The 24596-nt window shown below is 36.0% G+C and overlaps 1 protein-coding gene across 16 annotated transcripts in view; it reads right to left on the bottom strand.

Moving 5' to 3' along the window:
* The window catches only part of Tasp1 (taspase 1), a 408843-nt gene that overhangs the window by 185420 nt on the left and 198827 nt on the right, over positions 1 to 24596 (bottom strand). For all 16 annotated transcript variants that reach the window (XR_015442068.1, XR_002393482.2, XM_087189061.1 and 13 more), the window contains one exon: positions 978 to 1051. Coding sequence is in view for 14 of the 16 variants with exons in the window: in XM_087189061.1 (XP_087045187.1) it covers positions 978 to 1051 (74 nt within the window). In the remaining 2 variants the exon portion in view is untranslated. The remainder of the gene's footprint in view (positions 1 to 977; positions 1052 to 24596) is intronic.

The following is a 24596-nucleotide window of genomic DNA, read 5'->3' as shown; positions in this document are numbered from 1 at the left end:
TAGAGTTTACTTACACAAAATAAGATGTCTATGGTATTAGTAGGCAATATAAATCTTAGAGGACTACTCTCACATACACAGAGTGTTACCAAAGTATCATTTATCCTTTATTTGTTCATGATTCAATCTGTACCAGACAGCTTGTACCAGAAGTTTCCTTACTTGTTATTTATTTCCAAATATGTAAAGTAAATCATTTCCTTCAAAAAAAAAAATAGGCTGCCCAACTTCATAACTTTGCAACTGAGGTACTTTAATGCCAAGTAAATGTCACATGCCACAGCTGTTTTGAAAAACTTTATGAAAAAGAAGAATATGAGGCCAATATAAAATAAAACACATAAATTACGTTTTTTACTCCCAGGCTTAACTAACAGTCATGAGTCCAGGAAAGCCAACCAACTCCAGAATTGAGGCATGGGCATCTGTGTGATTGTTGTGACTCACTGAGGGACATATGCCACAGGCACACAGCACACAGAGCCAAAACCTGTTGCCTCTGCCCATGAAGACATGATGCCAGTTCATGCCAGAAGACACTGACTCATGAGCCAGACTGTACTTGCAAGCATGCCAGCCACCTCTGCCATCAAACATACAGAGATGCTTTCCAGGGGCTAATTCTACCTTGCTTCAGTTTCCTGTATCTGTTCCAACACTCCTATCTATGTCAGCTCATCAGCTTTGCTCTTATTTTCTCTTCCCAATCCTCGGTTTCCTCTTGCATGGGTATACATGATGGGCAAAAAGGAGCAAAAGGGAAAAAGAAAAAAAGGTTCTTTCTATTTCCCCACGTTCCATCACCTAAAGCAAAAAGATCTGCTGATTTTCTTTAGAATTTTTTCTCTCAATCTGATTTGTTTAAAAATCATCACCCAAGGGAGGTGAAAAGGCTCGTCCATATCACCTTACCCAGTTTAGAGGCTTATATGATGGCTACAAGGTTTTCAGGTTATGACCCAGTTTTTCCCGCTTACCTTGGCTTTCCCATCCTGGGCTGACATATATCCAACACACATGCTCTCCGTTGTGTGGCTCCACAGAAATTCCACTGCGTGAAAGAGAACACAAATAGGCATATTCAGATCACAGATGGAAAATAAATCTTTGCTTTTTAATAGAACAGTTAAAGATAGCTTTATATTTAACACACTCAGTTCCCCACTTTCCATTTGCTCCTTCATAAATGTCAAGATGATTTAGTACTCAAAACTGTGTAATGCCATCCACTGTGAAATGAAAAATGTATTTCTTTCTTGTCAAAACTTATGATTATTACATGTAAAATAAACGCTCTTCTGTTTGAAACATAACATTAAACACACGTACATTCATATACATTGTACATAATGATTTAGTAAATGTAATATTTCATAGCATAGTTTCTTTCAAAATACACACACACGCGCACACACACACACACACACACACACACACCCCAAGTCTCGGTTTCTAAATATCATTCTTCAGGAAAAGGAACAAAGATTCTGTGGAGAAATGTTGATTCCAGAGAAGAAAGAAAATATAAAGTGCAACTGAACTATCATGTGCCAAAAAAGTAAGGAAATGCTCAAAGAATGAAAAAGACTTATCAAAAAGACTGAGGGGTCAGTTTGAAGGGCTCCCACTGGCGAAATCTGTGTCTATCAAAGTAAATGAGAGCAATCAATTATAACCACCAAACAAAATAAGAACCCGAGTTCACACTGATCCAAACAAATAATGAATAAATGACAGAGGAGTCAAGGTCTTCTTTGCAGCAGAAAGCCAATTAATAAATAAAAAAAAAATAAGAGAGAAAATCCTCATGGTTGCTAAACCTAGTAGGTGAAGATTTGAAGAAGGACCAGGTATTTATAGTATCAAAGTATCTCTTCACAAATTTCTGATTAAATATAAAGTGAGAAAGTATAAGTTCAATGTGAAAAAACTCAATGGACTCTAACTTAGCCAAACTATCAAAGATAATTTCACCAAAACCATGCCTTTTGATAAGACTCTTTAATATGCAACACTACTTCTGTGGCATTCTTGACAAAAATGCCCAACCACAATTGAATGAAGAAATACCAAAGAGATATAGCAACATTCAATAATTCATTTGAACTCTTCAAAACTGTCAAATTAAAAAACATTAAGTCAAGAAAATATTCCCATTTAAAGGACACATGATACTAAATGCAATGTATCATCCTGGATTTTACCCTGGACCGGAGTGACAATGAACAAATGTTATTGAGACAACTGCTGACAGGTGAAAATGGTTAAGACAGTAATGTTGTAACAATATTAAACATTAGGATTTTGATATGTACAGTGATTATTTAGAAGAATGGCCTTGTTCTTAAGAAATACATACTGAGGCACTGAGAGTAAAAGAGGCTGATATCTTCTTCTTGTTCAGACATCAGGAAAAAATGCACATTTGAATGTGTGTGTGTGTGTGTGTGTGTGTGTGTGTGTGTGCATGTGTATATGTGCATGTGGACATGTTTGTCTGAAAAGGAAGGTAAAGGGTGAGAGAAACAAATGGAAGAAAATGAAAACAACAGGTAGATCTGAGGAAAGAAATCATGGTGCCCCTTACACTATTAATGCAGCTTTCCTATAATTCTGAAAATATGTAAAATGCTATAAAATGAAAAATTTAAATAGACAAGAATATGCACAAAACTCTGTCAACTTCAAGTAAGTACATACTTTTGAAATTCTGCATTTTAAAAGGCTTGGTGTACTTTTCCAACAGATATTTCAAAAATCCCTGATAATAAAACTACATTGCACAATACTAAGCCCTCTGGCCCTGGCCATCCATTTATATCTCTGAGCTAATTATGCCTGAAGACAAGTGTTTGAGTTGAGACACAACTGTGGGATCAGTGGTCTTAGGCTCTGAAGGTATTGCCAGAAATGTGGGGAAGAAAGAAGCAGTAAGGAGCAAAACTGAGCTCCTCGGATACACAGCTCATTCCCTCATCATTAATTAATAATCAAACCCGCCAACCTGCTCAGCAGACACTTGGCTGAGGAGTGCAGGAAAACAGCATCACACATGAAGCAAGTTCTAGTCACCAGATGTTTTTCCTTTCACATACATCTGCTCTGAACTTTAAAAATCTGGAAGTCCAGAGCGAGATCCAGGATATTCTAAATTTCCTAACCAAGCAAAGGCACTCAACTCTTACTAAAGCTCCCCATAGAGTAGTGACAATGAATTATATTCAAGTACAAAGTTAAGGCATTTTGAAGTTACTATTTCTCATTTTGTTCTAAACATTAAATTGGTAACTGCTCGGGAATTGGCTGGAAAAGGTAAACAAAATAACCAAATAACAACAACAAAAAGTCCTAGAAATACAGTCAGTATAATCATGGAAAAGAAGGATGAACTTGTGATCCTCCTGCCTCAGCCTCCCAATGTACTGGGTTTATAGGCTTTTGCCAACACACAGTTCTTAAAGTAACTCAATGTGTAGAAATTCATTTTTCGTTGTTTTCACAAATATTCACTACCCCCATAAGCAATACATTGTGCTGACACATTATCTTCAAAACTAACAATTCAAATTCATGTGTAATGATCATTATTAATTCAGGCGAGATTGAGAAACTCAGATTCGTCTATACATTGTAGAATGCTTTTGAAAAGAAACAATTTTATTACTTTGAGTACATGTATAATGCAAGTTAATTTAATAAATTATTTCCTAGTAGAGGATGTCAGGGAAGCAGGAACTGGAGAAACTAACATTGAGAATCTGTCGTGAGCAAGACATTATCTTGTGTTGCAGAACTCAGCCAAGTCTGGCCAGGGAACCTGAGGCTCAGGAAGGAGCACAGAATGGCTTCGGTCACTTAGCAAGTGCACAAACTAGAATTCAAGCTAAATTCTTGGGACTCAAAACTTATGTTCTTCCATCATCCTATTACTCTGAAATTTAATCAGCAGAGATAAAAGAGCATTTTTGTTTATTTTTTGAGGGTTCTTTAGTGTAGGAGATTTCATATCGTGTATATCTACATAGTGTATTCTTTTGCCCCATAGGGGAAAAAGTTAAGAAATGAATGACAAATTTGGGGAAATACGTACAATTCATAACACAAATGGCTAATTTTCTCAATATATAAAAGTCTGCTCCAAATCAGTAAGAACATAACAATATCCAAAGAAAAAGCAAAAAGAAGATAAGGAAAGGGAATATGAATGTCTTCAAAACTCATGAAAAGCTGCTCTACCTTACTCATCCTAAAAGAAATGCAAATTCAAATCACAAGATACCATTATTCAACTATCAGGTTTCACACATCAAAAGGTTTGAAATATTGAATAAGCTCAGAGTGAAGAAATCAGTAGTCACATAAGACTATATAAAATGATGGTGAAAATATAGCTATTTAAAATATAGTCTCAGGCCAAGGATGTGGCTCACTCGGCGGTATAGCACCTGCCTGGCAAGCGTGAGATCCTGAATGTGATTCCTGGTACAAAAAGAAAATACAGTCTCATAATGTGTAGTAGATATGTTCTATAAAGTTGTGATGAGCATCAAATTAGCAAACCCTGAGCTGTTCTTCCAAGAGGGAACACAGTAACAATTTTCTGGTGCCCTCTGCCCTCAACATTTTCAACAACTTATCAATAAATAACGCTATATTATGTGTATTTGTTTAAAGAAATCTTCTTTCATATATATTTCTTATAAATAATAAATTTAATGCAGTATTTCTTTACAATAAAATGCCAGCCAACAAGGATTTAACATTTTCTTGGCTCCAGGTTGGTGTGCCTGAAACTTGACTTTCAGGAGTCTTACAATATTGTCCACAGGGTTTTTTTGTTTTGTTTTGTTTTCCCAAATTGATCATCAACATACAAACATTTCATCAACATACAAATTCAACTGCTTTCCCATGCTTTACATATCTTCATATAGAAATATTACCTTAGCACTGTTTGAAGCAGCCTCACACATACATGATTGAGTTTCCTCTTCCTTTTGCTAGATGTTCCACATTGTTCATTCATTAACAATAAATTCACAGCCAAGAGCACCATAGCTCATGCCTGAGGGAAGCTCATTTTCTCTCTGAGACACCACTACTCTCCTGCACACTGGAACACTAGAAGCACTTTAGCATTATGCATGAGAGGCATTTGAAAAAATTAAATCATCAACAAAAAGCAAAAGATGTAGAAAATATGGCACTAACAGACCATGTAAAGCACACATTTACAGAAAAAAAGCTAAAAAAAAAAGGTGTAAGGTCATACTGTTCACTTCCACTGGGAATGTGCATGTCAGGAGATTCAAAAATGTCACCGCTTTAACATCAAATGACTATGAAAATATTCAAAATACTGATGAGGGGATACAAATAAATTTTAGCAAGTAGGAAAATTAACAAATATGGAATTTAGCAAGAAGGAGGACTGGACATGTTTTTAAAATTACATATGGACCTTTGATCTAACAATTTTACTTCTAAGTATTTATTCTATGAATATGCTCTTACATGTATTAAATATATGTAAGAATATTCACTGAAGCAGTTTTAATTATCAAGAAACTGAAAACACATTGTTTACTGGTAGATAGATATATGAGGTAACTATGGTACTCTAATGGAATACATACCATCCAACAATTAAATTAACAAATGAAATAAATGCAAAATTTCTCAATAAAATTGTTGCCAACAGAATTCAACAACACATTATCATATACTATAATCAAATGGGTTTCATCTCAGAGATGCAAAATGGTTCAACACATACAATTCAATAAATTTAATATATCACATAAATAAAATCAAGAATATCGCACATCATCTCTGTAGATGCAGAAAGAGCCTTTGACAAAATTCAACATCCCTTCATAATAAAAGACTCAAAAAAATTAGGTACAGAAGAATCTTACTTCAATGTAACAACCACTATAAAATACAAAAAAACCACAGCTAACACAGTGAATGGGGAAGTCAGAAACAAGAGAAGGGTCTCTACTTTTACCACTTCTGTTCATTATAGTACTTAACTTTAGCCAGAGGTATAAGGCAAGAGAAAGAAAGTAAAGGGATACAAATGGCAAAGGAAGAAGTTAAGGTATCCCTACTTGCAGACAATATGAACCTTTATTTAGAAGATCCTAAAAGTTACCAGAAGACTTTTAGGTCTGCTAAACAAATTTATCAAAGTGGCAGGATTCAAATTCAACATACATCAAAAAATCAATAGCTTTTCTACACGAATAATAAACTCGCTGAGAAATAAATCAGAAAAACAATTTCATTCACAATAGCTTAAAAATATGTAAGTAAGGGCCAGGAGTGTAGCTCAGTGGCACTGGACCCACCTAGCAAGTGCAAGTTTGATTCCGAGTACCAGAAAAAAGATCTGAGTTTGATTCCCGGTACCAGAAAAAAGAAAAAAAAAAATCTAAGTAGAAGTCAACTTAACCAAGGAAGTGAAAGACTTCTACAGTGAAAATTAAAGAGCACTAAATAAAAAAACTGAAGAAGATACAAAGACCTACCGCATTCACAGATCAGCAGAATTAATAGTTAAAATGGCCATATTAGCAAAAGTAACCAACAGATTCAGTGATTGTAATCTTCAACAAAATACTAATGATATTTTTCATAAAACTGGACAAAACAATTCTAAAATTCATATGGAAGCACAAAAGAACCAGAACAGCCAAAATAACCCCAGTAAAAAAGAGCAATGCTAGAGGCACCACAATACTTGATTTCAAAATATACTATGCATCCATAGAAACAAAAACAAATTGCACTGACATATAGATAGATATGTAGACCAGTGGAATAGGGAACACAAAACAAAACCACACAGCTACAACCGATTCTTGATAAAAGGGACAAAACCATACATCAGAGAAAAAAACGGCCTCTTTTAACAACTGGTTATTCATGTGGAGAAGACTGAAAGTAGATCCTTATCTCTCACCCTGTGCAAAAATAAATTCAAAATCAAAGACCTAAGTGTAATCCTAAAACATTAAAACTACTAGAAGAAACCATAAAGGAAACACATCAACACATAGGCAACAGGTAACAACTTCCTGAATAAGATTTCAATAGCCTAGGAAAATACAAAGGAAACAAAGTGAAGAGACAGCCTGTAGAACAGGAGAAAATCACTGACAGCTACTCTTCTGAAATAATATTAACATATAGAGTATATGAAGAACTAAAAATAACAACTCCAAAATCAATAAGTGGGCAAATGAATGAAACAGGCCCTCATTTAAAGAAGTACAAATGGTCAACAGGTATACGAAAAAATGTTCAACATCTTTAGCTATGAGGGAAATGCAAATCAAAACTACACTGAGATTCTATCTCATACCAGACAGAAAAGCCATCATGAAGAATTTTTTAAAACCAACAAATTCTTATGTGGATGTAGGGGGGCACTTAATACGCTGTTGATGGGAATGTAAATAGTATAGCCATTATCAAAGTCAGTATGGAGGTTCCTAAAATAAACTAAATAGAGAACTGCAATTTGATGCAGCTATACCACTCATCGGTGTATTGTTAAAGCCAGCATACAACAGAAACACCTGTACACCCATGTTTACTGCAGCACAATTCAGAATAGCTAAGCTACAGAAACAGCCTAAGTGTCCCCCAACTAGATGAATGGATAAAGAAAATGTGATATATTGTATATATAATATATATTAATCTTAGATAAGCCAGACTGACAAAGACAAATGTTGTATGCTTCCTTCCATTTGTGGAATCTAAAAAAGGGTGGCAGGAGAATATGAAAGTAGAAGAAAACTATTGGGGAGACAAGGGATAGGGAGGAAAGAGGGTAAAGGAGGTGGAAATTATCAAAGCATGTTATGTGTATGTACAAGCACACCACAAGAAGCCCACTATTCTGCATAACAAACATCTAATTTAAAAAAAAATAAAACAACAACAAAAGGAGGATGCTCTATCTGGGTGATATGAGACCATCTATACTAAGTGGTTTTCAAAATTTTTGACCATGAACAGTTCAAACAAAAACCATACTAAAATGAAGAAGAAAAAGAACACTCCACACATTGCCACTTAAAGTACACATTTATTTATAACTGAAATTTCACAAAATAACATTTCCCTTTTATTTACAATGTACTGATCGACTCAACAGGCTTCTTTATAACATACTCATTTAGGAGATTGTGCTTATAATTCACTAAAATAACTAGAATTCATTCGTATGACATGACACCATTTGAAAAAACACTAATCTACAAGACAGTTTAGCTTTAAAAAAAGATCAGATAGAAAATAATACATAGAGATGGTGCTGCCCTTTTTATGGAAAAAGAAGGGGAGGCCACATATGAACCTGTTTGTAAACATATAAGATCTTTCTGAAAAATTGTCTTTGGCACTGGCATCAGTGGTTGCTACTGTAGAGGGAACTGATTGACAAAGAGACTTGAGTGGAGAGCAATCTATTTTTCACCATAAGATCCTTTCTGAAACATCTGAATTTTGTCCTGTTTTATTTTCCTTTTTAAAAAGCCACTTGGAATCTCCACTACACCCTTAATCTACATTATCTGCGAAGAATTACTTTCTTCTCTCTTTAAATTAAGACAATTTGAACCACCAAAACTTGATGTCATAAGTACATTTTAATTATTCTTCATGAGAATGTTTTAGCATGATGTGAAACTCATCTAATATTTTCAAAATGCCCCTTATCTCATGACTATCTAAAACATTACCAGATCTTATGAAGGTGCATGAGTAAAATCCCTACTTGTTCACACTGGACACACATATTCAGAGCAAAATCTCTTATGCTCAAAGAACCATGAAGACAAATAAACAAAAAACTATATGAATTATCAATTATTTATTTTAATCCTAATTTACACTTTCAGTTTCTCACACGAGAGAAACTATTCGGTATTTACACGTGTGTCCTATTTATTTCACTTAAGAGCATGGCCTCAATATGCACCCATTTAGCTATAAATGTCTCTAGTTTCTCATTCTTTATGGCTGAGTAGTACTCCATTGATAATTTGAAATAGGAAGAAAAGGTCCAAAGAGGTAGGGGAAGTGGAAGGTGAAGAGGAGAGGAAAGAAGGGAAAGGAAAAATTATGAGAAAAGAAAAAAATGGAAACAAAGTCTATGTAAATAGGGAAGGGTGGAGGGGGTGAAGGGTGCACAGGTAATGGGGAAAAAATAAGAACCAAGATACATCATGTATAGGTACAAGCACCCAATGATAAATGTAAACATACTGTATACCTAAAATGTACCAATAAAAGAATTTAAGCAAATAAATAAATAAATAAAGTGTTCATGCAGGTTAAAAAACCCAAAAAACTATGACAATTTACCAAATTGTTTTTCCATTAGAAATTTTTAAAATGTCAAAATCATTCTAAGTTTTTTTTAATGAGTAGCTAACATTAATTTGTCTCGAAGGTAATGTTTGTCTCGCAAAACAATTGTCAAATTGTTTAGTAATTAGTTGTTTTTATTTATAGTTAAAACCCAGCAAAGAGTAGTACACATTTTTCTCAATTACACTTACATGGAGAAAGTTAATATTTTAGTGAAAGACTAGCATTTCTTACCCTCTCACCCTCATAGACCCAGAAGTCTACGATTTGTTTCATAGCTTGTGGACTAAATTACTCCATATACTAAAAATTGTTCCATATGGTATTAAAAATTATTCTTATCATACTGATAACCTTAGAGATGCTACTTAATAGTGCCAGGATTTTCCTACGTTTAATTACTATGATATGGAAAAGTTTTAGATAACTTAATAGATTGAATATTAAGGTAGTTGTAGAAGCAAAATAAGTAATGTGTTCTTTTAAGATTTGCTTTTCCCTTAACTCCTTGTTTAAGGGAAAAGGATTATCTGACTCTAACTAGTAACTTCATTAACCTAACAAAGTTACCAGGCCAGGGTGAATTTACAATGTATATGGCCTATCTTGTGTCTGTGACTTGTAAATAGGAACTGAAATTGTATTTACATATCAAAGACCACTAGGGATGAGATAATGGCTAAAAAGGATATAAAAAGGGAAATGCTGAACAAAGGGGGGTGGATATTGACCAGACTAGTTTCTGGCATTCCCGTCCACTCGCGAGAAGAAATTTTATTATTTTATCCAAACTCTGTGTCTCTTTATTTCTTTCTGAGACTTCTGCAACAACTACATTCAAGGACCATGAATTCAGACAACATGCAGGGCAAATGAATGGCTTGGAGTGACATGTCTGAGCCTGTGAAAGTGTTGCCTATAAGAGTCTTTGGTGTGGTCAGGCTCACATTTATTCCCATTCACAGAAGCTCCTGGCCTTTCAGTAATGACCATTTTCCTTTGATAGCAGCCAGTGACAGTTTATAGCCTAAACTATTAATTCAAGCTACTAATTCACTTTTAGAAGGCCAAAGCTCAGGGATTTGTGAGGCTATACGAAATATCCACCATGGAAAGATTCCCATCAGAAAGCATTAAAAACACACTAAAACAAGTTCCTAGGTAAGTTAACCTGTGAAAAATGCTAACACAGGCACTGGGCTGGGTTCTTCTCTAACAAATGACTTCTCAACACTTCATGCCATACAACTGAGATGTGAGAAGTCCACAGAGTGATGCTGTTCCAATGGCAGGGAGCAGGTTAGATGAGGCTGAGAAACACACGTGTTCCTTAAGAATGACAGGTTGATTACATTCAGAATGGACCTCTTCATACCAGTCTTTCCAGAAAATTGTATTTAACATTTTGAGACAAGTGACTCCCTCTTGAATTTAAGAGCTCAAGAGCAGTTCTACTTCATTCTTCATGGCACTCCACTGTAGGAGGCAACCCTACATTCCAAAACAAGTTTTGCCCTCTAGTGGGATTTAAATAACCACCTTCACTGGTTAATATTACAGCTACAAGCTACCCTCTGTATGATGCTTCTCCCAGGATACTTCCTTCTCTTGCAGTATCATCCACATGATATCCTGTTTAAATTAAAATTTCCTCACTAGCTTCCAAGCAAGTTTTTTCTACCTAAATTAATTCCCTTTTCTAACCAAAAAGAAGCCCTTAGCTAACCCCCGCTTTTTTCTTTTTAAAAATATTGTCCTTCAATTGTTGTTAACAACCCCCAGCTGCACTGGCTCCTGCACCCATTTAAAACCTCCCTGCTTGGGTTCACATCCCAGATTTTCTTGCAAGAAAAACAGAACTCTAAAATCAGAAATGTCTTGGGCTGGGTAGTTGCCAAGTCAGCTGCTGCTCCTCAGCCTTAGGTCAAATGGAACACCCTACATCATACTGCACAGTGTTGCTCCTTATTGAGTAAAGAAAAATTCATTTCTAAAATGGGAAGAACAAACTGTAAATAGAGCAGTCTCCTCTTATCTCTGCAGATTCCCACTCAACTCCCCACTGTTGTTTCTTTCTCTACAATCCAGTAGGGGGTTTATCTTCTAAAAAAGTATTATTCAAAAATGCTTTATTGCCCTGACAAGGGATCTTTAAGATTCAGATAACGCAGGTCCCATTAAGACTATGAAGTAACTGAGCTGGCAGGCTTCCCTGAAAAACCTTCACCACTGAACTGTCTTGGGAGCAATGGGGACTGAATTCTATAGAATCTCAGTTATGCTAAGCCAAGAAAATAACATTCCAATACTCAGGAAGATTTGTTCAAGACTAAAGAGGGATGGTGACTGAAAGGGAAGGGTGTGGGTCAAATAGTCCTGAAGGACAGTTCAATTCTCTTCCTGTTTTATCAGTTTATTGGATTAGAAACTACTGAAAATAGGGGGCTACTGGCTGGGATTTGGAAGTTCTCTGGTGAATCAAAAACCATTCAGTGAAACAAGTTTTATTGAATCATACTTTTATTCATTCAACAATTTTTTAAAGATTTATTTCAAGCTAGAGTGATCTCTTTCCCTTTAAGCAGATGAAAATTGACTATAAAACTTGCCAAAATGTTTTCCTGAGAGTTTTAGAAGAACCACTGTAATAACTACATACTCACTAGAATTCTATACACAAATCTTTATGTTCTAATTCTATACTTTGCAGAAAAAACTCTACAAAATTCTGGTTAGATGATAGCTAGAACTATTCTTCTCATAAAGGAGAAGTAAATTACAGATGAAAATCTATTTCCAATTTCTAAAGGGTATTTTCATGATGTTTAAAGGACAAAATGTTCTGTTAAAACAAAGCAGTAATTACAGTGACTTGTCATCAACATCTTTGGGTTTCAAAAAACAAAAAATTCCTGAAAATATCAGTCTCAGAATACTACCTCAACAGATTAATGCTACTTCGTCACTGAAAAGTTTAAGTACCACATATGCCTTATTCATTTGCCATTTAACTTGTGTATTTTTATCTGATCCTTAAATAAGAAGTAGAACACTAACATGTCTCTTAAAACCATAGCTAAGGGCTAGGAGTTTAGCTCAGTGGTTTCACCGCCTGCTGCGCAAGCGCAAGGACCGGAGTTCAATCCCTAGTACCAAAAAAAAAAGCTAAGATGTAACAATTACAGAGCATTACTAAGGCAATAAAGAAATGATCTTCCTACATGGAAGTTCACTGGATTCTCTTATACAGCAAACTTTTAATTCCATTTTTCAGATGAATTATTAACATCAGACAAAAATTCACAAGGCCTCTTTCTCCCTGCTAGTCCACAAGCTAATTTGCCTTCTCTTTGAGGGTTAGTTTTATGATCATATGAGCCCCAGAGAAATGCCTAGTCATAAGTGCTCACAGTGGCGTGTCCCATGTAATGGAAAGAAGATACTAGTAGTGCCCCGACAGTGAAGCTCCTTTGAAGTACATGTGTTTATATGTGCACGCCAAGTTTTTAATGCCAGTAAAACCAAAAGGCAGTTGGAATTTTAACTTACAGTAAAATGACCTTTTATCTTTTTACTGTTCCAGGAAGCATCAATTCAGTCCAATATTTAAAAAAAAAATTTAAACCACAGCAAAAACAACAATAAAAGAGTATCTGATAAAGAATTCTGCCTATCCTAAAAGGGAGAGGAGTGGTGAACACAGCATTTATGTTCTAGCTGGCAACTAGAGAGCAGTTTGATTTCATGGAGTTAACTGGAAAATGTTAAAAGATCTCATTATCCTTTCAGGTAATTATGTAAGAAAATGAAAAAATTCTCATAGAATAAATCATATGACAGACCATTTATATAAAATACAAAATCAAACAACACTAAACAACATGTCTTTTTGGAATGCATAATAGGGTAAAAATGGATTAAGGAAAGCCAAGGGGGTCAACATGAAGTTAAAAATGGGGGAAACAAAGTAGTAAGATCAGAGAAGCCCACATGGGGGCTTCAAAGATATGGGTAACAAGGCAATTTCTTAGGCTGGGTGGCAGTTCTGCAGGTGTTCACTTTATTATTATCCTTTATACCTAACAAATTTGTGATGTCCATCTTTTAAAAATATACGATACTGGGGCTGGAGATTTAGCTCAGTGGTTTTACAGCCTGCTACGCAAGCTCAAGGACCCAAGTTTGATCCCCGGTACCAAAAAAAAAAAAAAAAAAAAAAAAAAAAAAAAAATATATATATATATATATATATATATACACACACACACACACACGACATATTTTCATAGTAAAAGATTAAAAAATACAGGGGACAGAGAGGCTGAATAAATGGAAGCAGTATTATACACAAAACTAAATTACTGGAGCATAAAATATATTCCCAGATAGGAAAGAACTTGAAATTATTCTGTGAGGTGGGGTTAACTTAATAGCAAAGTAACAATTACCGTGTGTGTTCATCAGATAATCAGGCTCTGGATAAAGTATGGGGCTAAAATTCATTTAGGATGAAAGATCCCAAAGGCTACTACACAAATACATAAACCTTTTTGCTCCTTGGGGCCCATATACATCTATCCTGAAGTGCTTAAGATTTTCTTTAAATATATAGAGTGTGTTTCACCTTGGTCCCTTTACTCATTGCTTCCTATTGGCCAATCCAGGGCATGAACCCCTGAACTTCACAGAGTCTACTAGGCTCTAATCGGCACATGGGGTACAGGGTACAAAGAAAGAAATGTACTTCAGAAGTAATACATATTATTTATGCAAAGTATTTTCATATATTCTAATAACCTGTATCTAATCACAACCTTAAAATGGCAAAGAACTCACTGTTTCTACTGGAAAGCTTAATGTCCTTCTGTTGCACATTTTTTAACCATACCATGAATAGCAGTCTCAATAAAGCACTTCTGTAGAGGCCTGGAAAGCACATGTAATTGTACTTTAGCAGGTAAACATATATTGGCCTTCTTTTCTCTTAAAGCAGAGAAGAAAATTAATTATTTTCAGCTGTTTCATCCAGGAACCAGCATTTGCTTTGTGTTAAATTTGGGAACTATAGCTTGGTTTTGTCACCATCTCATGATCTGGGGAGTGGGAGGTGGCAGGATGAGTGTTGCAAACATGTTCACTTCCAAATTGTCATTCTACGCACTATTTGCAGAGGCTGACTGCTGCAATCCATTTAAACTGTCTCCAAATCTTCTTGTTCTTGGCCACTCATTCTCTAAATTTCCAAACTATGTTGTTATTTTGGGGATATGAAATATTTTTCATGATATTTCAATTCTCTAAAAGAGTAAAGTTTTCAAAAAATTTCTGCTAATCAATACAAAAACTCCACTGTCACTCACTCGTTTATCCAAAAATTACTGAGAGCCTACTATGGAAGTGGGTATAAAGTTTAACAGGATACAGTCCTTGCATTCAAATAGCTCACAAGCTGGTGGCATGACTCTCCAAAGGAGGAGTTGTGTAATGCGTGGAAAGATACTTCAAACCATTATAGGCATGTGTGTGTTACAATGGGGCTCAAAGACTTGTGATCTAGTCCTTTCAAATAAACTAGGCTCAGAAACAACATTAAGAATTGTTGCCTACAAGGAAGACCAACTCTACTATCTGATCAAGAGTGAAATAGTGAAAGTTACAAGGGATGTCAATTGCTTAGTGCCGACAAAGCAAAAGGAATGAGCAAATGTCCCAGGAGAAAAGGCTTCCAGAGAATTCCAAGATTCACAGCTGATATAGATCTTAAAGACAGGATGTCACTGGAGCAAAGAATTATCAGCAAAGACAAGAGAAAGGATGAATTATTGGGGGAAAACCTGGCCCTTTGCAAGAAATGATTTAGAATGTTGTCTTAGACAGCAGAGGAGAAGACTTCTGACTCAATGTGCCACCCCTCCCAGCACAGAGGAGGAGGCTTCAGGGCCAACATAGTACCACTCCCAGCACAGAGGAGGTGAGCCAAACTGGTGCAATCAGGCACCCGTGCCCCATCGAAATGAGAAGACATGTAAACAAGCCTCAAAACCAGACTTCCACATCACCTACAGCAACCCCAAAGGTAAACAAGATGGAACACTCTGATATTCAACCACCTGATCTCCCTGAACTGGCAACAAAAGAGGATTGGGGAAAAAAGGAAATCAGAAATAATTTCTCAGATAACAGCAGAGATCGTGCCCATAGTGCAAGACATGATTAATAAATCTAGGGAGGAGCTGAGGAACATGATGGAATCCCAACACAGGAAACAAATGGAATCCATAAAACAGATGCAAACAGATTTCCAGGAGATTAAAAACTCCACTGAAAGCTTAGGAAGCAGAATGACCCAATGTGAGGATAGAATTTCACATATAGAAGATAAGATTGCAATTAGTGACCAGGAAAAGAAAAACTGCCTTAAAATTATGAGGGACCACGAGAATTCAATCCAGCAGCTGCTAGATGATGCAAAGAAGAATAACATAAGACTGATTGGAGTCAACGAAGAAAGAGGAGAGCATCCAGGCCAAGTAAAAAAACTGTTCACAGAAGTAATGGCGGAAAACTTCCCAAGCAGGGGCAAAGAACTTGACATACTGATAAGTGAGGCACATAGGACTCCAACTAGCCTTGATCAACAAAAATCTACACATAGGCATATAACAGTTAAGATTCCAGGAACTCAACAGAAGAACAAAATTCTACAAGCAGTTAAAAGAAAAGAAACAAATCACATACAAAGGAAAGCACTGCGATCAGAATCACAGCAGACTTTTCAATGCAAACCCTCAAGGCAAGAAGAGCCTGGAGTGACTTATTCCAAGCCCTAAAGGAAAACAGCCTCCAACCCAGATTAATGTACTCTGCAAAACTATCTTTCAAAATTGATGGAGAAATAAGATACATTCAGGACAAAGAGCACCTGAGGAACTTCATAAATATCAAACCAGCACACTAAAAAAAATTTTAGACAATATCCTAGGAGAACAAAACTAGGACCACAGCTCAGGAAGCTCAGCAAAATGAATCCAAGAAATTAAATGCAAAGTGGGAGTATCTAACAAAAAGAAAAAGTCATGACAATGGTAAGTAAATATGCATCAGTTATAACCATCAATGTTAATGGTCTCAATTCACCAATCACAAGAAATGGACAGGCAGAATGGGTCAAAAGGTGAGACCCAAGAATATGCTACATAAAAGAAACACACTTAATTCAAAAAGAAACTCATAGACTGAAAGTTAAAGGGTGGAAAACAATACTCCATGCGACAGGAACCCAAAAATAAAGCAAGAGTAGCTATCCTCTTTGCAGATCAAGTGGATTTCAAACCAACACTGATTAAGAGAGACAAAGAAGAACACTATATCCTTGTAAAGGGAAAAATTAAAAAGGAAGAGATGACAATCACAAATATCTATGCACCAAACACTAGTGCACCCAACTATATAAAACAAACACTAACAGACATGAAATATCATATAAGCACTAATACAATAGTAGTGGGGGACAACAATATGCCACTGTCACAAATAGATCAACTAGACAAAAAATAAGCAACGAAATACTAGAACTCAATCAAACTCTTGAACAAATGAACTTAACAGATGTTTAGAGTGTTCCACCCCACAAAATCACAATAATATGCATTCTTTTCAGTGGCACACGGGTCGTTCTCCAAAACAGAACACATACTTGCTCACAGAATATATATATAAGTAAGTCGAAAGGAACTGAAGTCATCCCCTGTATATTATCAAACCATAGAGCGATGAATTTGGAGATCAATACCAAAAGAAACCACAAGAATTTCATAAACACATGGAAAACACACAACACACTTCTGAATAACCAATGAGTCACAGAGGAAATTAAAGAAGAAATCAGACAGTTCCTACAATTAAATGACAATGACAATACAACACATCGGAATCTATGGGACACAACGAAAGCAGTCTTATGAGGGAAATTCATAGCAGTGAATACTCATATTAGGAAAACAGAATGAGCCCAATTAAACATCTGATGCTAAACCTCAAGCTTCTAGAAAAAGAAGAGCAAGACAAACCCAAAGCTCATACGAGGGAGGAAATTATAAAGATTAGAGGAGAAATCAATGCAATGGAGACTATGAACAATAGAAAAAATCAATGAAGGCAAGGGTTGGTTCTTTGAAACAATAAACAAAATTGACAAACCCTTCGCCAATCGTATCAGAAAAAGGAAAAATAAGGGCTAAATCCATGCAATTAGAAATAAAAAGGGTGAAATTACAACAGACCCAGCAGAAATCCAGAGGATCATCAATACCTACTTCAAGAACCTATATGCCAATAAGATGGAAAACACAGGAGAAATGGACAGATTCCTAGATACATGTGAATTACCAAAATTGAACGAAGAAGACCTAAAAATTCTAAACAACCCAGTTTCAATCAATGAAATGAAAAACGTAATTGAAAACTTACCAATTCAGAAAACCCTGGGTCCTGATGGCTTCACTGCTGAATTCTACAAGACATTTAGAGAGGAACTACTGCCACTACTGTTTAAACTCTTCAATGAAATTGAAAGGGAAGCAATGCTCCTGAATTCATTCCTGGAAGCAAGCATCACCTTGATCCTCAAAGCAGAGAAAGATCCAACTGAAAAAGAGAACTATAGGCCAATCTCGCTAATAAACATAGATGCAAAAATCCTTAATAAGACACTGGCAAATAGAATGCAGAAGATCATCAAGAAGATCATACACCCTGACCAAGTGGGATTCATCTCAGGGATGCAGGGATGGTTTAATATACGCAAATCAATCAATGTAATACACTATATCAATAGGGCCAAGGAGAAAAACCAAATGATCATCTCAATAGATGCAGAAAAAGCATTTGACAAAATCCACACACATTTGTGATAAAAATCCTAGAAAAAATTGGAATAGATGGTCTCAATCTCAATCTGATAAAAGCCATCTATGAAAAACCAACAGCCAGTATCATACTAAATGGTCACAAACTGAAATCCTTCACACTAAAATCAGGAACAAGACAAGGATGTCCACTATCACCATTCCTGCTCAATATACTTTTGGAAACAATAGCCACAGCAATTAGAAAAGAGAAGGAAATAAAAGGAATAGATAGGAAATGAAGAAGTCAAATTGTCATTATTTGCAGATGACATGACATTCTATATAGAAGACAGCAAGAACTCCACCAAAAGTCTTCTAGACTTAATAACCAAATTCATTAAAGTAGCTGGATACAAGGTCAAAACACAAAAATTAATAGCTCTCCTTGGGCCGGGGATTTAGCTCAGTGGTTTCACTGCCTGCTGCGTAAGCGCAAGGACCCAAGTTCGATCCCTGGTACCAAAAAAAAAAAAAAAAAAAGCTTTCCTCAACATGAACAACAGACTCACTGAGACACAAATAGGGCAAAAAATTCCTTGCACAATAGCATACAAAAAACTGAAATACCTAGGAATCAACCTAAAGAAAGAAATCAAAGACCTTTCCCTGAAAACAACAGCACTCTGAAAAGAGAGATTGAAGAGGATATCAGAAAATAGAAAGACATCCCCTGCTCCTGGTTAGAAAGGATCAACATAGTGAAAATGACCATACTTCCAAAACTGCTATATAAATTCTATGCAATCTCAACTGAAATCCTAGCACCATACTTCACAGACCTTGAGAAAACAATCCAAAAATTCATTTGGAATCAGAAGAGACCTAGAATAGCAAAAGCAATTCTAGGTAACAGAGACATGGCAGGGGGTATTACAATCCCCAACTTGAAACTAGACTACAAAGCTACTGTGATAAAAACAGCATGGTACTGGCAAAGAAACAGACCTGAGGACCAGTGGAACAGATTAGAAGATGCAGAAACAATGCCAGACATACTCAGCCACCTCATCTTTGACAAAGGAGCCAAACCCTCTCACTGAAGATGGCCTTTTTAATAAATGGTGCTGGAAAAATTGGGTTTCAACTTGCCAAAGATTAAAACTAGACCTGTATCTCTCACCATGCACTAAACTAAAATCTAAATGGATTAAAGATCTAAATATTAAAACAGAAACCCTGAACCAGCTGGAACAGAGGTTAGATAGAACTCTTGAAGACATTGGTGTAGGAAAAGATTTTATGAACAAAACTTCAGTTGCCCCTGAACTAGCACAAACAATCAAGTGGAATCTCTTCTTATTAGAAAGCTTCTGCACAGCAAGAAAAACCACCAACAGTCTGAAGAGACAACCAACTGTGCAGGAAAAAATTTTCACCTGCTGCTCCTCAGACAAAGGTCTACTATCTAGAAGTATAGAGAACTTTAAAAAATCAGACCTCACAAATTTAAAGACCCATTCCAAAAACAGGCATTTGAAATGAGCAGACATTTCTCAGACAAAGAAGTAGAAATAGCAAATAAACATATGAAAAAATGTTCAACATCACTGGTCATTCGAGAGATACAAATGAAAACAATGCTGAGATTCCACCTCACCCCAGAGAGAATGGCTGCCATCATGAAATCAACCAACAACAAATGCTAGTAGGGCTGTGTGGAAAGGGGAACACTGCTCCACTGCTGTTGGGAGTGTAGACTGGTGCAAGCACTGTGGAAATCAGTATGGAGATACCTCAAAGAACTGGGACTGGAAGTCCCATTTGACCCTGCTATTCCCCTGCGGGATATCTTCCCAAAAGAATTAAAAGAATTATACCACACTGAAATTTGTGCACCCATGTTCACAGCAGCACAATTCATGATAGCTAAAACTGGAAACAACCCAAATGCCCATTAACTGGCAACTGGATAAAGAAAATGTGGGGTTTTTTAATAAAATGGAGTACTACTGAGGTATAAAAAATGAAAAATTAGAGACATTTATAGCTAAATGGATGCACATTGAGGTGATACTCTTAAGTGAAATAAACAGGACACACATGAATAGTTTCTCTAGTGTGTGAAACTGAAAGTGTAACTAAGGACTAAGATGTATAATAGATAATGTGAAGTAGGAAGAAAAAGGGCAAAGGGGAAGGGGAAGTGGGAGTAGTGGGGGAAGGGAAAGAAGGGAATGGAATTAATATGAGAAAATGAAAAAATGGAAACAAAGTCTTCATAGATAGGGAGGGATGCAGGGGTTGAAGGAAGGGCAGGGGAATGGGGAAAAAATACAAACCAAGAGAGATTATGTAAAGGTGCAAATTTCCAATGATGAATGTCATTACATTTTATACCTAAAATGTACCAATAAAATAAAATTTAAAAAAAAATAATGGTATCTTAGTTACTTTTCTCACTGCTGAGACAAAACATTCAACACCTACAGTTAAAGGACGAAGGTTTATCTTGGCTCACAGTATGTAGATATTTCAGTTCATAGTTTGCAGGCTGCAAGGCAAGGTGGTATGGCAGTTGGGCATCACCATTCATGGCAGGCAGAAGGCAGCAAGGCAATCAACAAACCACAAAAGACTACAGCTCTTTCCATTCCTTATATCTTATACAGGTAGCACTCACACCCTTAATCCTAGCATCACATCATGAACAAATCCCAGCATCCTGTCCTTGATCCCAGCAGCTTTCCTAGATCCACCCACCTCAAAAAAGCCCCACCTATGACTGCATGAGATTTGGGGGTACACCTAGACACAAGCCATAGCAAATGGCTTGGACTTGGGACATCAGGCAGGCATAAGAAAAAAAAAAAGACTTGTGGTAAATAGGTCAGGGTAGGGTTTTTCCCATAAAGTTATATATTTTACCTCTAAACTGTAGGGAAATAACCAGTAGAGGTAGGTGTGTAGGGGTGTGTGTGTGTGTGTATGTGTGTGTGTGTGTGTGTATGTATATCCTTGCCAAAAAATTAAAAGTGGGAACAATGACATATGTGGAATCTAACAAAGTTGAAAGTAGAAGTTGAAACCAGAGGTAGGGTAGAGGAGTGCAATTGGGAGTGTAGGGAAAGGTTAGTTGATTGATACAATGACATAATTAGATAGGAAGAGTAAGTTGTAAGGTTCTTTGTATAGTAGAGTGGATGCAGTTAATAATGATGTATTGTATATTTCAAAATGGCTAGAATAGAAGAGTTTGAATGTTGTTACCACATAGAAATAAAAGTTTAGTGTTGGATATGCTAATTATGCTGACTTGATCATTGTTCAATGTATCAATGAACTGAAATATCACATTGTACCCATTAAAAATGTACATTTATCATGTGTCAATCAAAAATAAAAATAAGGCCAGACATCACAGTGCAGACCTATAATCCTTGCTTTATGGAGGCTGAGGCAGGAGGATCATCATGAGTTCAAGGCCAGTCTTGGTATATAGTGAGTTCAAAGCCAGCTTGAACTACATAATGAAACCCTATCTCAGTCAATCAATCAATCAATTGAAAACATGGGAGTAATAGTAAGAAATACATATTTTGTTTCTATTTTAACATAACACAGAGTGTGAGGAGAAACCACAATGCTTTTTTACCTGGTCTCAGAAGTCACACCCTGTCACTCCTGCCATGTTCTTATTCACTGGAAGCAAGTCACTAATGTCCAGGCCAGACTGAGGGTAGAGGGAGTTAAGCTGCACCTCTTGAAGGAAGGAGCGTTGAATAATTTATGGACAAAGCACCAACAAGAACACCACACAAAGGAATTTGGAAAGTTCTGTCATATCTGAGATTTTCCAACTCCATTCATGGATCAGTAAACAAAGGACAAATTTTAAGTGCCCTGTACTTGAGACATATCATCCTGAAAGCAGCTCTCTTGCTGTATTTGTCCAGAAGGCTCAATAATGGGATCCTGGAAACTCCATCACATGGAAATAGCATTTCACTCAAACTGCTTTTTATGGTATAATGGGAACATTATTTATGATTTTCAGAAAAGAAAGTAGACACAGAAAAGGCTAAAGTTAGAAACTGTTTTAATTATACTGTTCTTAGAGACAAAAAAAATGACTGAATATACAGTATTTGTTTCTTTTTCTAATTGGGGATTTTAAGTTTCTTCTATTAATTTTGAGAATTCTTTTGTTTTATTTGGATGTGTAGGAAAGAAAACCTGGGTTCATCCTGCATATACTGAGCATCAAGGAGCCATGATCTAAATATGAAGCCATTCAAGTTATGGCCTGATTTAGAACAACTGATAGGATAAAGCACAGAAAAACCCACTTGATCTTGATGTTTGCTTTTTTTTTTTTTTTTTTTGGTGCTGAGGATCACACCCAAGTGCCTGACCACTGAGAGACACATTCAGCCCTCAATCTTGATGTCTGAATGCCTCCTTTTAGAGGCAGAAGTTTATGACAATGCTTCTCAAGTCTAACCTTCCAGTATTTTGATATGCAACGATCAATACTTATACAATCTTGAAATTGTCAATGCTAGTTATTGTCACTATTTGGAATCAATTTCTAATCAAAGCACAGAAGATAAGCACGGCCATTGAAAAAAATAAAATATTAAATCATAACAATAATTGTATGGTTGATGGAGGGTGAGGTGAAGTATGGGAGTAAGAGAAGAAAAGTGCATGAATGTTCCTCAAATTACATAGATGAAAGAGTGAGGGAATGGCTGATAAAGATTAAGTAAAGTTGATGACTCACAAAATAGCATGTTACATTTCAAATAAAATCAAAATATATTATTTCAAGTTAGAGTTAGAATTCTAACCAAAATCAGGAGGGAACAGGGAATGGATGTGATGTGAGAAAAATTGTTTTTTCAGGACAAGGAGACACAAATCTACAAATTCATCAAATTTAATAAAAAATCATCAAGAAACAAACATGAGCACATTCTACAGAGTGAATATTTCCCTCAAGAATAATCAGAAGCACAGTCTGGTCTCTGTGGTACTGGGATTCCAAAGGCAACTTTCATGTCTTGTTTCCTATCTTTTCTGTACTGTATAAATTTATTTTATTGCCATATACTGAATATTCATAACTTTCTAAAGGTGAAATAAGAAAAACCCATGTCATTGGCAGCATTTATAAATTGACCTTAACCTATGTGCACCAGGATTTACTGATTAACTTTACACACAGCAATCCCTCTAGTTATCTTTGACAAATGACAAGATTTCACTTACTTCATACGTTAGCACTTTATACTTACTGCTTTGTTTTCAGATAAAGAGAAAGAAACAGTTCACAAATCACTGCCTTTGTAACAGAAACTACTTACTGTGAGCTAAAATACTATTACTATCGTATACTTTGAGTATGCATTTTTATACTTACTACACCACCCCAAGAGGGCCCTTAGTCAGGATTCACTCAAATGAGTAAAAGTGCAGGCTCAGTAAAGATCTGGGATGCCCCTTCCTAGGAATAATCCACTAAACAGTTTTAATAACTCTCTCTTCCCAAATACTAGGGATTATTCTTCTGAGTTTTCATTGAAGGCCAAGGTAAGTCCTCTCCATGTATTTAAAATCAATTTCCTGCTATCTAACTTAAAGAATATTGAAAGGATTCAACAATAATTAACATACCAAAGAAGCAAATCACTAATTTGTCTTGATTTAACAAAAGATAATCATTTAAGAAACATCTCCTCAGAGCAACCTGAGTACCAGATATAACAGGTAGAAACACTGTGGGAAAAAAAAGATGTGGTCAGTAGTTGGAGTCCAGGTGGATATACAGTATTGATCTTTCATATAAAAAGAATCAATGAATGAAGAGATTTTAGAAGAGTGCTTTTAGCTTCTATAGCAAAAAATTATTTTACACCCATAAGCACTTGGCATTCTATCATATAGACGCACAGAACCTCAGAGTAGAAAGAGATTTGTACTATAGCAATTATCAACAATTATATAATACAGATCAGGTAGCAGCCACATTTTCTGTATGGGGGTTTATAGAAAGGGTTGAGCTACCTGGATTAATATACTGTACTATATCCATATAATAGGGTACTATACAGTAATAAAAATGAACAGATTCCTGCATCATGCAAGGTGGATAAATCTATCAGGCTTAATGTTGGCTGAAGACTAGACACAAAGAATGCATATTCTACCCTTTCACATAATCAAGGTGTTGGACACTAGCATATTGGTTGAGTTTGGAGGTGGCAGAGACTAGGAAGAGTCACAAGGCGGCTACTAGGGCTACAGTGAAGTTCCATCTGAGTGCTGGTTGTATGGGGTAGATTCACTTGTAATAACTCA

This window comes from Heterocephalus glaber, unplaced genomic scaffold (assembly GCF_053883595.1).
Source record: "Heterocephalus glaber isolate CG9 unplaced genomic scaffold, H.glaber_assembly_v1.0 deba00001532, whole genome shotgun sequence".
Taxonomy (NCBI): Eukaryota; Metazoa; Chordata; class Mammalia; order Rodentia; family Bathyergidae; genus Heterocephalus; species Heterocephalus glaber.
The sequence above is the reverse complement of the archived record's forward strand: the minus strand, read 5'-3'. Positions and strand labels throughout refer to the sequence as shown.